Source organism: Phoenix dactylifera, chromosome 6, assembly GCF_009389715.1.
Source record: "Phoenix dactylifera cultivar Barhee BC4 chromosome 6, palm_55x_up_171113_PBpolish2nd_filt_p, whole genome shotgun sequence".
Lineage (NCBI taxonomy): Eukaryota > Viridiplantae > Streptophyta > Magnoliopsida > Arecales > Arecaceae > Phoenix > Phoenix dactylifera.
Window position 1 is genome coordinate 6268775 of NC_052397.1, and position 16622 is coordinate 6285396.

Consider the following 16622-nt stretch of genomic DNA (forward strand, 5'->3'; position numbering starts at 1 on the left):
TCGTGTTCGAACGAACGACACTGTTTTACGTTACAAGGACGCAAGATTCCAGGAGCCCGTCTCTTTGTCTCTGCCTCCACCCACACAATCCCTTCTCGGCGATTCTTTCCTCCACATCTCCCCAGATGGCCGCCGCCGGCGCCGCGCGGGCGATCTTTTGCGAGCTCGGGCGGGGGGGCCCGAGGAAGGAATCGCCGGCGATCCCGAGGCTCCGAGCAGCGGACCCTTCGCCGGAGGGCGGGAAGATCGTGCTCCAGCCCCGCCTCTGCACGCTGAGATCGTACGGCTCCGGAGCTCGCGATGGCGTGATCAGGACTCTCAAAGACGCCGAATCCTCCCCCTTCTTCGCCTCCCTCGCCGACTACATCGAGAGCTCGCGGAAGAGCCACGACTTCGAGATCGTTTCCGGTCGCCTCGCCATGGTGAGTTCTTGCCTGCTATTTATAATTACCCGCTCTTCCTTGCGAGAAAGAAAGAACCGGGCCGGGGGCTTTAATACTGGATCCTCTACAACAAAAGAAGTATGAATTTGATACAATTTGGGTAGATGGCAGAAAACAGGCTTAGCGTGTAGAGAGTTTGTGCAACCAATGAAAATCTGCCATGTACCCCAACTTTAAAGATTTCCTAACTTCAAAAGATTTCCTACAATTCAGGTTATGGAGGCATGCACTTGTTTTAGGTGTATTAAGTTTTAGGTGGATTGGATTCAGAACCTTCCTGCTCTCTCCATCAGACGATTTGAAACAAAACTATGAGGTCTTAGCTTAAAATAATAAATAGATTAATAAAAAAACCATCTTCCAAACAAATTTTAATAGATTTCAAGACTTGAACAGCTGCAAGAGAGTGTGTGTTGAATAACTGCTATTGCAAAAGCTAGCATCATCCTTTCGGAAATTCTTTATTGACAATCTAAAAATATATTGCTTGAGCAACAAAAAAAAAAAATCGTCTTGTTAAAAAAGTAATATTATAAGACTAGATAATGAATTATAATTATAATATCAATTCGGATCTAATCAGAGTTTACCTGACCCACTTTCAGCCCTAAGAAGTAGCACTAAGTGGAGATTGAAATTCTCCAGTCAAGCTTGACCTTAGAATAAGAGCCCAGAGGCCTCCACTGGATTTGAAAGTTGTACCTTTTTTGTTTTTGTATTTGTCTTTGTTGTTCCATTTATTCCTGTTCCATTCATGATTACCCATCTAACTGTTCATGTTCTCTGCTATAGGTTGCGTTTGCCACAGCAGTGTCCATAGAGGTGGTGACGGGCAACTCCCTCTTCAAGAAGCTGGACTTCCAACAGATAGCCGAAGCAGCAGGGGTGTGCGTGGCTGTTGTCGCCTCTGCCGCCACCTTTGCATGGTTCTCAAGCGCTCGGAGCCGGATTGGCGGGATGTTCACTATAGGATGCAACGTCTTCGTCGATTCCCTCATCGACAACCTAGTTGAAGCCTTGTTCTACGAGAGCGAGCTCAGTGACTGGTCTGACGAGATGTAACTCGTTCTCAAGGGTACTGATATAAACAAAATTATATAAAGTAGCTAACGAGTGCTTGAAGGGATCCATTCATCGTTGGTGTATGCTTGTGTAACAAAAAGGCAGTAGAAAAGAGCCTTTTGGGGTGGTGGTGGAAAGCATAGTTACTCCATTAAGTAGATATATCTACAGGTACTTGATTCCAGATGTACTTCGGAGCAATAGGATCGTTATTTGCAGTCATAGTATGCTGGGGTTGGAAAAGCCCTTCCTGTGTATTGGGAAACTGCTGTGGGGGCAGATCTGGAGCTTGCAAGCGAACAGATACAAGCATATAAACAAGAGGAATTATTGGGTTTGAACATGTTAGCAGTCTGTGGAGAGATTTTCCAGCATTTCCTGTCAAAAGATTATAGTATCATACTATGTAAAATGTTTCCAGAGAGACCTATACAATAAATTTCCTTTTGCCACGTCCAACTGTGAAGCAATCAAATTGTGAAGTGACATAACAGTAGCTGAACTCATTTCTGTTTAACAAATCATAAGAGTTTTGATCAAACATTAACGTTTAAGCAGCATTCTCTATTGCTTCGATGCACTCCAATACACTAGCCTTCTTTGACATGGCAGACATTAGAGCTTCATAAGCTACAGCATTGTTCTTCAGGAGTGATCCAGCAAACAAGACCTGTGCAGGTATTAAGCTTTTAGAGTTAATTTATGATAATATGCTCACGCATGGACTTATATAAATTAATATGTCAAGAGGGTATCTAGCCACAATGGCTCAGAAACTCACTGCCCATCTAGTTAGGTTTTTCTGCTGCTCCTTGCTAGTTTGTGGTTTGCTCCTATTTATAAATCTCTGGCAAGAAAAGAAAATTCTCATCATAGGCACAGGCTCCAACCCATTCTGATGAAGACTGAGATTGAACTATTGGAACTGCTTGGAAAACTAAGATAAAGAAATCAGAATAGGTTTTGAATACCTGAAGAGTGAAAAGATCTGCTGATTGACCAACAACCTTATCATATTTAAGACCTTCTGCTGCAAGTCCAGCCATTGACACAACAGCCAACCTGATGATAGTATTTCAATGGTAAAATACCAAGAATGCCAACTTTAAAAGTGTGATCTTTTATCCATGGGACAGTGTACAGGTCTGTATCAGTGCATACTGGGTGTACCATACTACCATACTGTACCAAACTAGTATACAATACGAGCGGCGTATTGAGCATACACCTAAACAACCCCCATACTAGGAGTACTGATACTACCAAGATGGTATTGATAAGAGATTGATAACCTTGTTTTATAGTTTATCTATGCTATAAAAAAGTGCTGATAAATTTCTATCTAGAAAACAATCATAGCTTTCGAATTATATTAATTCAATCATAACCATCCACAATGGCATAAATATTCTCCATATTTTATACAAATACTCTTCCCATTCCATAGGATTCTGAGATTGCTTTGGATCACTCAGAAGGCTCTGTGGCAAGAGATATAATGCTTTGACGCTTAGATCCAGCTCTCGTTTGATCTATCCAAAGTCCAAGCAACAAATCCTAATCCAATGTTGAGAGATTACGGTTCTTCCTGCTGCATATGGTTTTCTTTTGAAGATTGCTTGGGCCCATCTCTACTGCCAAAATAAAAAAAAAGCTCTCTTTTACACACACCCACCCACCCGCCCACACATATAGGCTAGAATGCTTCTGAATGTATTTGAGACAAAAAGTTTCCTATTGGAAATCAATGAAGGGCCTTTCAAAATGAAAATCAACCCTGTTGATCTTGATCCATATATTTCAAAATATATGCAGATTAAATTTCAACTATTTTTTGATGCCTATATGCTATTGGTCAAACTAAAATATGTTATTATATCATTAAAATTGTCAATTTTGTTTTCATTTGATGTATGAATAAAAGACCTTTAAAAATGTGATTTTGATTTTTAGCCATTTTATATATCATAGATCATTATTAACGGTATTCATTTTCATTTTGAAAGGCCCTACATTGATTTCCATTGGAAAGAATTTGGAGCCAAATGCTCTCAGAAGCATTCTAGCCCCTCTCTCTCATATATATATATATATATATATATATATATAAGTTATTTGGTCCAGCCCAACGCTTTTTTTTTGAAAAAGCAAAAATGTAGCAGCTACTATGTTCGCCAGGGATATCGAGTCATCAAGTTTCTCTATTTTACCTATCTGCTCGACAACTATGGCTTGTAGATTCGCAAAATAGAAGATGTTCACTCTGACTTGCGTGCTACAAAAAAGCAGCCAACGACTTCGGTAGTGTGTGTGTATGTATGTATGTATGTACATATATAGTTGTAATAGACTTTATGTTAAATCTTTGAAAAATGAGCTAAATATTCAAAATCAATGATAGATTATCCAAATTCAAGATCTAAACCGTCGACCACGATCTGCACTATAAAAAATATCCCAAAACCAAAATTCATGTATTTTGGTGGTCTCTAACCTTATCATCAAATAGGTGTAAAAATAGATGATTTTAATAACATGACACTATGTTTTACTATGATCTAACCATCAAAACCCAATGAATTTAAATCTACATATATTTAAGATGTGTGGATCTTGATTTATAAAGTGGTTTTTCCAATTTATGTGTCCTATCATATACTTTACCATACTAGTGCAATTGATATCGTTCATTTTTGCATCAACTTGATGCATATGTTAGAGGCCTATTGTCACAGAAAATGAAAGAAACCATAGAAACAGAAGATAGGGGAGAAATTAAGGAAGAAAGTGGTGTAGAAACAACTTCTAATAAAGGAGACTAAATAGGAAGAAGGAGGATCTGCCGAAGAAGACCCTTCCCCTTGTTTCGAAGAACAGGAAGCTCTAGAAAATTTTTTTGAAATGGACCAAAACACATGAATTTTGATTTCTATGCTTGTTTTTTACTTTGTAGATCATATTCAATACTTTGGATCTTGAATTTGGACAGTCTATCAATGATTGTGAATCATTAACTCCTTTTTCAAGGAATTAATATAATGCGCATAGTCTCTCTCTCCCCCTCTCTCCCTCTCTCTCACTCTCTACATAGACACACACACACACACATTGTTTCCCCCATCCAACCACCCACAACTCTTTCTCCTTATGCCGTTAATTATTGATTTCATAAACTAATTGAATTAGATATACTAATTTTGGCCAAGCCAGTCTGAATTGGATTCATCCAAATCATATATAGAAGCACCATGTAAGCACATACAATTTCTCCCAACAAGCCTTTCAGATTCTTGGACTTAAGATGATTCATCGTGGCTATTCATAAAACCTAAACTCTAATAATATTTAAAGTTGAGATCTAAACCTTTCTAATTCTTGGTGAAATTAAAGACTATTCTTTGCTGAAATTGGCAGTTCTCCAAACTAACTGAGATAATAAAATTCACATAATCGTTCAAATTGTAGTCCTTTCCGAGCCCATGCCAAAAATATTTACCTTGAGCTGGTACACTAAAATATTTTGAAATAATTCTTCTTATATTGCTTCCTAATTGAACACGCATTTGCAGGTACATGTTTGCTAGTTGACTGAAAATCATAAATTATTAAAACATAGAAGACACATCCTGCAAAACATTGTTTCGTTAAGAATCACTCCAAGCATAACTTTCATATGAATGATTGTGTTGTTCCACATGCCAAAAAATCCGACAAAATCACATCAATGAATAAACTGAAAATTTTAGAAATTTTCAAATCTTGAAAAAGTTGCAATCTTCAGTAGAATGATACAAGATTCAGAAAATAAAGGCTAAAACATAAGTTGTTTAGAATATGCACATTTAATCTGATGATGGCAACAATTTCAAATGCAAAGCAGGTCAAAGCAAAGGGGACCGGGATATGATCTACTCAAGGATTCCACACAATCAAATGGGTTTCAAGCTTGCTGCTTTTGGAGTGAGCAAATGTGTTATCTACACATCTATGCAAACACAGCAGACAGATTCTGATTTGAATTCCATGTTTATACACCATAAAATAGGACTCACACGAACAAGGGATTTAGAGTGATTACTTTTGGAGATACGCACAAAACGGTTCCAGTTGAAAGTGGATAGGGTGTTAGAATTGACCTTGTACCTGTCCAGTTCTTTATCATCAAGTTGCCCACTGTATACCAGCTTTTCTAAACTCTCATCGACCAGATTGACATGTTCTTTTCCAATGTCCAGCGAATATCCCAAGATAGGCAAGCCAATCAAGTAGGCAACTGAGATTCAATGGGAACATCATGAACATGCAAATGCACAGGATCCAGAAGAGAAGATAAAGATTGTAAGTGCAAGATGCATATAGACAGCATTGTGAGGTTATAAAATAATTATCTGGCTATGTTATATGAATGAAATGAATGAAATTTACCTAAGAAATGAGCAGCCTCATGTCTAGCAATCCTCTCTTGGTAATCAGGGAAAAATGAAGAAAACCCACCGATTGCAGCCTGAAGAAGGCTGAATAAGACAAAATTTGCATTAGAGATGTTGGCACATTATCAATTCTTCTTTATCTGATTACAAAATATTAGAAACTCAGTTGATCATTTACAGAATGTATTAAACTGAACTTCTGACAGAGAGTAGTAGGGTTTGAGAGTGGCAATAACATTTTCCCTCCAAAAATGAAGAGATTGGGAAGACCTCAATCATCTTTGGCTTACTCAATATTGAAAAGTTTCTAAAAGATATATGATTCAATTTATTTTGAAATATGAAAGCATAAGCTTAGCTTGATCGTATAAAGTCTCTTTGTTCGTTATAATAGGGTATATCCTGCCTTCGTGGGGGTTAAGGGGTTAGGGATGACTCCATTATGTAGCCAATTGTCCATGGACCTTCATCGACAAACAAAAGAAAAAAAGTTTGAGGTATAAAAATACGATGAAACATTTACCCAGGAGAAATGCTCCCTACGGCCAAAACAATCAACGAGATACTCCCGATTAGGTAGGGCACGAAGAAACCCCAATCCTGCAAAATCAATGAGTTAGCAGGATAACGCAATCCAAAATCAAATGAAAAGCTAAACTGAAATTTGATGTCGCTAAGTTTTCTTAAAATATTCTGTAAATTTAATTTTGAGCACAAGGAAAAATAAGAATGAGTTCATAAAACTGAAGTTAGTGAATGATGGGTATACAGATACACTGGCGCCTACTGTTTGATTGAAGAAATTCTGCATAAACTATAACACATATAAGTCACATCTTTATCTAAGATGTACCCATAACAATATGTGAATTGATGAATTTGTACAAAATGCAAGGGAACATCAAAAATTCAAAACTAAAATTCTTGTGCTCCAACATAATTGTATAACATAATAAATAGGCAAATATTCTAAACAACATGTTGCAACAATATATGTTTGTTTCATCACCTTTTTCTTTAGAGTAAAAGCAGACGTGCTTCTTTGATAAAGTAGCAAAGAATTCACATGCTAGCTCTTAAATACCACATTGAAAGCAGTAGTTCGTATAAAAACATTAAGAAGTACCCCAGGAAGCTGACCAGCAATGACACCAAGAAATCCTGTTGTTCCCACTACCGTAAAAAGAAAAGCTGCCTGCATCACCAGAGATCATATCCATTACCCAAAATTTCAAGCCACCATACATAAGGAGAGAAGTGAAACAGGCATGTGCCTCGTGAGCTTGACACTTTAATGTCTTTAGATGGAAAAGGTGCAGTTACTGAACTCATAATTTTCCCTAGGCAATTGGATGATCAAATCATATTAGAAACATTAAACATATAGTCTGCATTTGTTTCAGGAATAATAAAATGTGGAATAGGAATAGTTATGCCTGTCAGGAATAGTTATTCCACAATTTATTACTATTTTTGTTTGGCTATAGTTTCTGGAATAACTCTAGGCTGAGGCAGTTTTTGTCCATAGAACAAAGAGGTAGGAGGCAGCAACAGTGGACTTTACGCAAGGAATAGTTTATGACAGCTTTCCTTGGAGTAATTATGCCTGGCATAAGAAGGTTTGACCCACAATAACTATTCTTTGCTTATGCCCGTTTGTTGAAAGCTGTTTGGCAAGCATCAGACTTGTTGCAGGCCTTATGCGTGCTGTGTTCCTGAACCAAATGCAGCCATTAAGTATTATGGTGGAGATTTGGGGTAGTAGACTTGTTATAACTGATTATTTACTCGTCCAACATGTTCGTAGTTTAAATCTTGTGACATGCTGATTTCGTACCCTTAATAAAATTTGGGTGGGCCCTGCGCTCCATTACATTCAAAAAATATATATATATAATAGTCTTAAAAGTGGAATGAAAATTATGGTAAAATAAAGTACCTTGACCAAATATTATACAAATAGAGCAATATCATTTCATGGACCCTTGACTGCTTCCAATTTTTTACTTTACATAAGATGAGAATGTTTGCTTTGTGTTCAATAGTTAATAGCCAAAGTGGTGCCTAACATTTCTAATACAAAAAAAATCTACAGTGCTTTTGCTAATTTAAGTACAATCAGAGATACTGCAATTTATGTAGAAAGTTACAGCATGGAACAGGATCTCGATGTATCATGGGGCTTACATCATTCCTAACACTTGGAATTGCAAGGTTCTCTGCATTTTTTATTCCCAGAGTAGCCAGTTCCTGAAGGGATGTCTGCATACATTTTCACAACCAATTTATAATAGTCATATCATACACCTAACCACATAATAAATTACATAAATGCAATAAGCAAATTTTTGTGAGTAATGTACATGTATATATATGTGATTGTAGATGTATCTAGTGTTTGAGCAGCACTTGCCCAGAACTTCACTGTAATGGTAGACTGACCGTACGACGTGATACATATGGTTGAGAGCTCCATTTCTTGGCCCAACCAATTTGGCTTAGCTGATCAAGTATCTCTTTAACAGCATTACTATCTTTCTGCATAAAAAGGCTAGCATCATATTCTGTTCAGCTGTGGGCACATTAATAGCTGATGAAAATGAATGATCCTTGACAGTAAATAATTCCCAAAAGTTCAGAGTATAAGACTTTCAGCAGCTTTCTCAATGCATTAAGGAAGCAAACTAATAAAAAATGGGGTGTGACTTTGATTGTGCAGGTCCAACCAACGACTAGTTAAGAATTTATGACTGCCTGCAAACCTGGCGAATCTTTCCTTCGTAAGATTGGAACTACGGAAACCTTGACCATTACAAACTGCAAGGCCTAACCAACCAATTTACAATATAATTATGTTCTTATACCATTGAGATAAAATGATGAAAGTTTGGATGGTGCAAAGCTTACTGCAGAAAGCCAGCGAGCGGATATGGAAAGAACTCATGTGGACAAAAGACCAGGTTCAGATTTCGTACTTGCAAGTCATTTCCTTATGTAGTAAAGCATCAAAATTGTTTCCCTTTTGGACATGGGCATATTATCAAACTACATAAATCACTTGGATATATCTTGTCGGATTGTAGTGTTTCTTTTTGTTGTCTTATCTTGCACCGAATTCAAATAATGAAGATTCATGAAGTACTTCCATCAGTCACCTCAATGTTCTCTTCTCTTTTTTTTTTCTTCTCCTTATGTACACTTTCTTTTCCTTCGCTCCCCACTTTAAGCACTAACTAGGTGTCCTTCTCATTCAGTATAAGTAGTCAACCTAATAGTCAAGCCCCATTGCTGCCTTGCTGGTAAATAATATGAGATAGGCCACAAGAGGCAGTAACCAACACATGGCACAATACAAATAGGCAAGTGCTAGCCATTTTTAATTGAGTGGTATTTTGTATCTCAAGGGGCACCTCTTCACCAGTGTCGCATGCAAAGTAAATGGCAGGGTGCTAACTGCTCTTTACAGCATGACTTGTACAATATCTCCATGCAGACAACCACTTTATCGATGAATATACTCCACAGTTAGCCATAATCCATCAATTAAAACCAACCACACAAAAGCAATACTACCATTCCTCAGTATCTATAGAATTCTCACTTACAATAATGGAAAAATTTTCTAATAATTAGATTTGGAAACTTAAGATAAATCAGAAATTCGTGATTTTCCACTAGCACAACAGTTTCATAAGATTAGGAAACATTTAAACCCTAGAAATTTCACACGATTCTCTCCATCCAATCGAGGAGCCGAATCACCCCAAGACAAGATTTTTATTCAAAAAAAAAGAAGAAGAAGAAGAAGAACACATTCATCAGAGATTTAACCCTAGAAAGAGCATCAATTCGAAATGAAAACGACAAAAAAGATCTATCAAAAAATTAGACGAGATCCAAGAGCGCCGGAACAGATAAAAGAGGGACCTTGGCAATGGCGGCCTCGAGGGCCTTCAGATCGACCCCAGGGGCAGCGGAAGAAGCTCCAATCCGCCATTTCTTGACAACCTGCCAGCTCCTGAGATGGGATTCCAAGGGAGGAGACCTACGGCTTCGCGGAACGACGAGAGAGGGGAGAGGGATGGCCATCGCTCGCTCTTCGTTGCTCTCCCGCCTTTGGAAGAGAGACAAACGGATAACGCCATAGGCGCGCCACAGGAAGCCTTTTATGATGCCGACTTTGAGTGCCGACCCCACCTGGTGAGGTAACCTCCGGCTCGCAGGTTCGCAGCAACTGCATTAGTAGTTCACAAAGTTGAGAGACTTCAGGTCAGTGATCTTTAGCGTGGATTGTTTGTGCCTACCTGAGTGGTTCTGAGCGGCATATCCTCCTCTAACCCTGATCATTACATTAAATTAAATCTCAATGGATAGCTAATTGATTTATCTTCTTTCAGTCATCCAACCCTTTCTCTCTCGATTAATTAATTAAAAAATAAATTATTTTAATATGTAAAATAAAAATTCTAATAGCCCTTGCTATGTAATCCAGATGCATAGGAAGAACATAACCATAACAAAATAAGTCTATTGCTGACAAGAAACGACCATCACCACAAAATATTTGTTGTGGTGATGATTTGGCCATTGCGATCATGATGAAGTTGATACCAAAGGGCTTGGGGTGGCTCTCATGGATGATGACCGACGTAAGCTGGTGTCTCGAGATAGCAAATAAGAGCTCGTTTTTAATGGCTGCATTGACCTCTCGAAGATGGTAGGTCTTCCCATGCTCCACCAAAGGCTTGAAGGTCCCCATATATAGAGGTAAATGGTAAGATGGTCCATAAATGCAAGTGCTTTTAATATTGAATTATACATATTTGTTGAGTGTGTAATTCATTCAAAAGCTAAAGTCTACCTATAGGGCTTGAGATAAAAGCACCCAAGAAGGAAGGTTTGGAAGTGGCTCTACGCCAGCACAGAGCCCATTGGGCCAATCTGGCTTTCGGTCGGCCTATAGACTAGACTCAATGTAGTTCATATCAGGCTTGGGCCTGAAAATAGTCCAAGAATTTCGAGTCGAGACTCTGGCTAATGCTAGGCCGGTCCCAAGCCCGGCCGAAGTCGGCCTGTAACCCGGCATAAAGCCCAAGCCTAGAATGAGATCTAACTTGGCTTGACAAAAACATCTTTGTTATTCCACATACCTGATACCTCCTTCCTCAAGTACTCTCTCTCCCCACTCTCTGGGCTGGCCTAATTGAACTTCGGACGGAGCCCAGGTTTGGGCTTGGCTCATCTCAGGGTTTGAATCCGGCCTGGCCTAAAAGTCAAAAACTTTTTCGGACCAAGTTCGAGTTGGTAGAAACTGGACCAAGCCCCGCCTGATTCTAGGCCTACAAGAAGGTAAAAGCATCTAAGAACTTGAAGAGTGCAAAAATTCTGTAAAAATAACAAACAATATAATGAATTGTTTTTACAATTTTTTTTTTTAATGAGAAATATGCTTCAAGTCTGAAAACAATTTAGAGTCTCAATCTCTAGCTAAATAGGGATGGAAATGGTCCAAGCTAAATAGAGATGAAAATGGTCTGACCTTGATTTAATATTCTGGGAGCACATGATCCTCTTTAGTTTGGACATAAAATAAATGGAGTCAGTTTTCCAATTACAGCTATTCATGATTTGTATGATAATCATGAGTGCATAGGTCCCATGCAGTGCATGAAGCAACGATGCATTCGGGATAGATGTAATCACACACAACCATGATTATGGAAACAAAAGTTCAAGGCCCAACTGGAGATGAACCCAACTAAAATTCTAGACGTACAGTTCTTTTGCACTAGATCCTTGAAACTGACATGAAGTGACCTGTACATATGGTATATGTTACATATCAACATACTTTTATATAATATATATTATATATAAAGAAAGTCTTACACATCTTACTTATCATTGACTTATCACCTGTAGAATTTATTTATCTAAATTGCAATTATATCGGCATTGTTAACTGACTCAACTCTTAGGGATGTAATTGATTGTTTTATTATTAGATAAGAATTTGAATTAATTCCCAGTTACTCAATCATCGATGCCCAATGATCCTTTTTTTTTTTTTAAAGTACAGGTGTTTGGGGCCGGTTCTTTGCCTCTGTGATCGAGCTACGCGTCCGATAGAGATAGCAGGCTTAGGTCAGGCAGTGTTGGATCCCAATCCAATGAAAGTTTGTATCAATTGGGCCGATGACGGCCCGGCCCTGATGGAACCCATTATTCTACATATTTTTTGAGGAAATAACCCATTATTATGCATAGCTAAAAACTTTCTCATTTCAAAGGGAAAAATTCTAGCCATAAGTTAGGTTATGGTTCAAGTGTATTGCAAGCATCCGTATGGATATATGTTAATACTTTCCAGCTAGCTTTTTTGAGTAAGATCCTTGGTTGTGACTAATAGTATCAAAGTGGATCTAACCCATATCCTATATGGACTACGAGACACTGCCGCACAAATTTATAGAGGCCGACTTCATAAACAGGGGAAGTATTTTTAGTACAATCAAGATCATGTTTTTAGACTGTTAGAAATATTTTGCCTAAAAACTACTCTATCTTTTTTTTATAAAAGTATTGTAAAGAAATAAACTACTAGAATAAAATCAGAGGATTGAAAAGAGATTGCCTGAATCGAGGCGTGTGATATACACTGTCCTAAAAATGTGATTTGCTTCCTACGTGCAGGTCTATGGCGATCTCGGATACCCAGAAAAAGAAAAGAATGGAAAGAAGAAAAATTTAAAGAGCGGAAGAACTATGTCTGAGGAAAAAACTCTCGAGAGGTGATAGAGCGCTAATGAATAAGAAAGAAATCACATTGTTTTTGAATTAATCCCGGAGTAGTCTATTTATAGACTCTATTCGGAATACCGAAGATATGTGATAATTTCGAGGATACGTAATATTTCAAAAATACTATATCTTTTCGAAAACCAACGTACTCTTTCAAAGAGTCACAGCTCTTCTGAAATAGGTGTCTAAAAAAAACAAATATTTAAATAATTTTAAAAAATAAAATTTAGGAGATAAGAAATTTATTTATTTTTTAATTAAAACTCCAACAACCATCACTTAAGCCTTTTTATCGCGTTTGGTAGTATATTACGAAAAATGCTTCGACGTACCTGCCCACTAGACCCACTATGATACCGAACTGGAAATTATGCCATCAACCAAACCTATAAGTGGTACCACTCTCAATATTTATAACAAAATCATTGAGAAGAAATTATTAGTTGGACTAAATCTACCGCTGAGCTGGTGGACCGGTCCACTACAAAGCAACTTGCACAAAGATGGAAAAGAGTGTGCATGATACACATGCATTTGTGCGTGTTACTTCGTAGTTGGACCGGTAGATGGACTTCTCATACGCTTAGCATCACCCATAAACTACATACTCACATGTAATTTAGATTTTATGCGCAACTAAGGCTTAAATGGAACTGTTTCAAGCAAGTTTATTTTTAGTTAACAATTAGTAAACATCCTCATGTATATACATACTAAAAATCCTTTTTCTTTGGTTCCTAGGAAATTATATACCAACCACACTAATATTTGAGGAATGCATGTTGTCAGGTGTGTGGTATCTGCACTGCCACTTAGAGCGCCATCTTACCTGGGGCAAGACTGCTGTGTTTATAGTTAAGGATGGTGCCAGCCCTCCAGCCAAAATGCTGCCCCCACCTCCTTATCTGCCACCATGCTAGAGAAGCTCAAAGTACATCCATCCTTGTAACTTTGGATTTGGAGTTCTAGCAGAAATTGGCTTTTCGAGGGCTCAATGTAATGGTTTTCAGTTTCTAATAGATCAGTCTAGTCTTTGTATTTCTACTAGCTCCTATAATGCAAGCTCATTTGAGCCTTGTACTAACTAAACCTTGCAAAGCCTTCCGAATCTTTAATCTGCAAGCTGAGTGTTATTTGAATAACTACTATAATTACTATGGCCGTGATTATTTAGTTCGTTAAGAGTCCCATGCAAAGTCACTACTTCATGAGTTTTAGTATTACATTGTCAGGTCATTGTTTGTAGAATAATTTTTTAAAAAATAAAAACTAAAGAATCAAGTTTAGGAAAAAATAATACCATATGTGTTTCTTGACCCGCTTCAGAGAAAAATTTGGAATAATGTCATTTTATTCTGATAAAATATTAATGGGTGATATTAAAAAGCTTCCATTGTAAGAGCATGATGGAAAATAGAAATATTTTTAAGGTTGAGTCGAAAATTCGCCAACCTCCTTCAACCTTGAAAAAGTTTCGATTTATTCTACCCTACGTTGTTTACTTGATCCATGCCGATATGCCATGCTCCGAAAGCATTCTGGTGCTAATATCAAACCAAACCTAGGCCATGGAACAAGATATTGGTAACAGGTTGGATCAGAAACGCCAATATCTCTTACGCCAATGATGGAACTCATTGCTTGGAATTTGAAATGTCAATATATAAGTTAGCCCTAGGACTCAAACCACAACAAAGAGACTTCTTGAAGAGAAGGCCGCCAACAGCAGGGTTGAGGGCTATTTGATGCCCCTCATCACTTTGATCTGCTAGTCCTAAGTTGAAACCACATGTTGACGAAAAGAATTTTTCTTCTTTGGTAAATTGTCAGAAATTGGAGCTTCAAAAAATTCATCCCAGGAATAAATTAAAAAATACACCAGTTAATTTCCCACTTTTGGGTCATTATGGCTATTTTTTTTTCTAGGATCTGTGTGTCTTAAGGCATTGTTCTCTATATGATGCAAATGCCAAATATGCTTCTGAAAGAACAGTTGCTGATCTATATGCTAACAGTCAAATCGCAATTGTACACAAATGTGATGAAATAAGTTGAAAGAGAATCCGATTGGTTGTCTTGTCCTTGATAACACAACCATGGGAGTCAAATGTAAGAATACAGTTGTTATCAGAGGCTAACTTATGAACAGAGAGTAGGTTATGAGAGATGTGGGGAGTATGTAGCAATGTGGAAAGATGAAATGTGTGAGAGGGAGAGTGAAGAGTACCAGAACCTGTATGACTGATAGAGGTGGAGGAGCCATCGCCCAGAGTGACAGATTCTGAACCGGAGTATGGAGTCGAGTGATGAACCAGGGAGGAGTCCGGTGTCATATGTATGGAGGCGCCACTGTCCATGATCCATTCACCAGGGGACGATCTGGAGGATGATTGAGCTAAATTGGCCCGAGGACTAGAATTTGGCTGTGGAAGACTCTGATAGCTGGTATCCAATCGAAACCAGCATCGAACTGCAGAATGTCCCCTCTTATGGCAGATCTGACATTCAACAGGAGTTCTGTATTCTTTAGCCTGTCCAGAATTGACCCATCCTCCTTGTCGAGTTCGACCGCATCCCCGATTTGCATAAGAGAATCGTCCACTACCTCGTCCTCTGATAGCCATTAAGGCGAAGGAGGAATCAACTGCAGAGGTTTGTTTCTCCTTTGAGTTAATGATGATTTCTTCACTGCACAGGAGAGCATATAACTCATCCAGTGAAATGGACGAGGACCGGACTCGAATTGCAGTGGCAAACGAGTCGTAAGAGGGAGGTAAACCATTGAGGATGTGAAGAATGATATCTTCTACCTCAGGATTGGAACCAGCCGCTGCCAGTGCATCAACTCTAGAGCGAACTTCATTCAAGAATTGTTGCATTGACAAGTTGTTTTTTCTGATGTTGTGAAGTTCGTTTTTCAATTGAATTATATGAGTTCTGGTAGCTGAATTCAACCTGTTGTCTAGAGTGGACCATATTTGATGACAGTGATCAAGGTTGATCACAAAAGGCAGTAATGGCGAGGAAATGGTAGAATTTATAGTGTTGTAGACAGGAATTGGTCTGTAAACGACCAAACATCATTTTCCGCCGAGTTGGAAGAAGACGGAGTTGATGTTCCAAGCAAAAACCCAAGAAATCCACTTGCCTTGAAGATTCGAATGATCTGGGAACGCCATGTGAGGTAGTTGTCAGCTGCTAGCTGGGTTGGAACCAGTGATTGAATCCTGGTAATGAGAAACTTAAGATTTGGAGAGATGGCTGGGTTGGAAAAGTTTTGGGCTGCTTCGTTGGATCTATTTATGGATCCTGGAGACACCATTTCGTCGTCAAGAAGGGTGGGAAGAACTACTTCAAGCTCAATTGATTCTGAGGTCATGAACTCTCTGCAAGGAAGAAGAGAAGGAACTTGACCGTCACAGGTTCAGGGACCTGCTCTGATACCATGATGAAATAAGGGAACTGAGAAGTTCACAGCTGAAACATTAGTGAACAGTAACTGGCATCGCATGGTGCCAGTTACTGATACTCCTCTGGAATGGTAGCAGAAAGAGAAGAAGAAGAGGAAAAGAATTTCATTTCATTTTCAGTAGTCAATCAGATGGAATACAGGGGAGATGCTTATATAGACTGAAAGATGAATCTTCCGGAAGGAAGATCTGTTATAGTTTGTTAAGGAAAACTGATTCAGTTGTTGAATTCCCATGTGAGGAAGATGCTAGAAGGTGTGATGCTTGCTGTGCAGCAGAGGTTGATTTGGATGAGTGCATCTGTAAGGCTGGTGACAAACCGGAGGGTTGTAACAAAATGTACATGTGATTCATATTTTGATTTAAAATATTAATTTATTGAGATGATCCACAAAGTTACAAGCTTCTTGCAACTG

At 38.3% G+C, this 16622-nt stretch overlaps 2 protein-coding genes across 3 annotated transcripts; one reads left to right on the forward strand and one right to left on the reverse strand.

The window, feature by feature from the left end:
* Positions 1-38: 38 nt before the first annotated feature.
* LOC103703498 (stress enhanced protein 2, chloroplastic) lies at positions 39-1957 on the forward strand. The gene is made up of 2 exons (XM_008786370.3): positions 39-422; positions 1236-1957. Exons 1-2 carry the CDS (start codon positions 126-128, stop codon positions 1503-1505), a joined length of 567 nt encoding a protein of 188 aa, XP_008784592.1. The 5' UTR covers positions 39-125; the 3' UTR covers positions 1506-1957.
* Positions 1880-10083, reverse strand: LOC103703506. 2 transcript variants are annotated; one of them, XM_008786381.4, is made up of 10 exons: positions 9863-10083; positions 8378-8473; positions 8123-8197; positions 7062-7130; positions 6459-6535; positions 5931-6019; positions 5649-5778; positions 2477-2567; positions 2287-2352; positions 1880-2175 (listed from the first exon to the last, which is right to left on the reverse strand). In XM_008786381.4, the coding sequence occupies exons 1-10, from the start codon at positions 10022-10024 to the stop codon at positions 2056-2058; spliced, it is 975 nt and encodes a 324-aa protein (XP_008784603.1). In that variant the 5' UTR covers positions 10025-10083; the 3' UTR covers positions 1880-2055. The 2 variants fall into 2 exon arrangements, with proteins under 2 accessions (XP_008784603.1, XP_008784611.2); XM_008786389.3 differs by having other exon boundaries at positions 8299-8473; positions 9863-10068.
* Positions 10084-16622: the final 6539 nt, after the last annotated feature.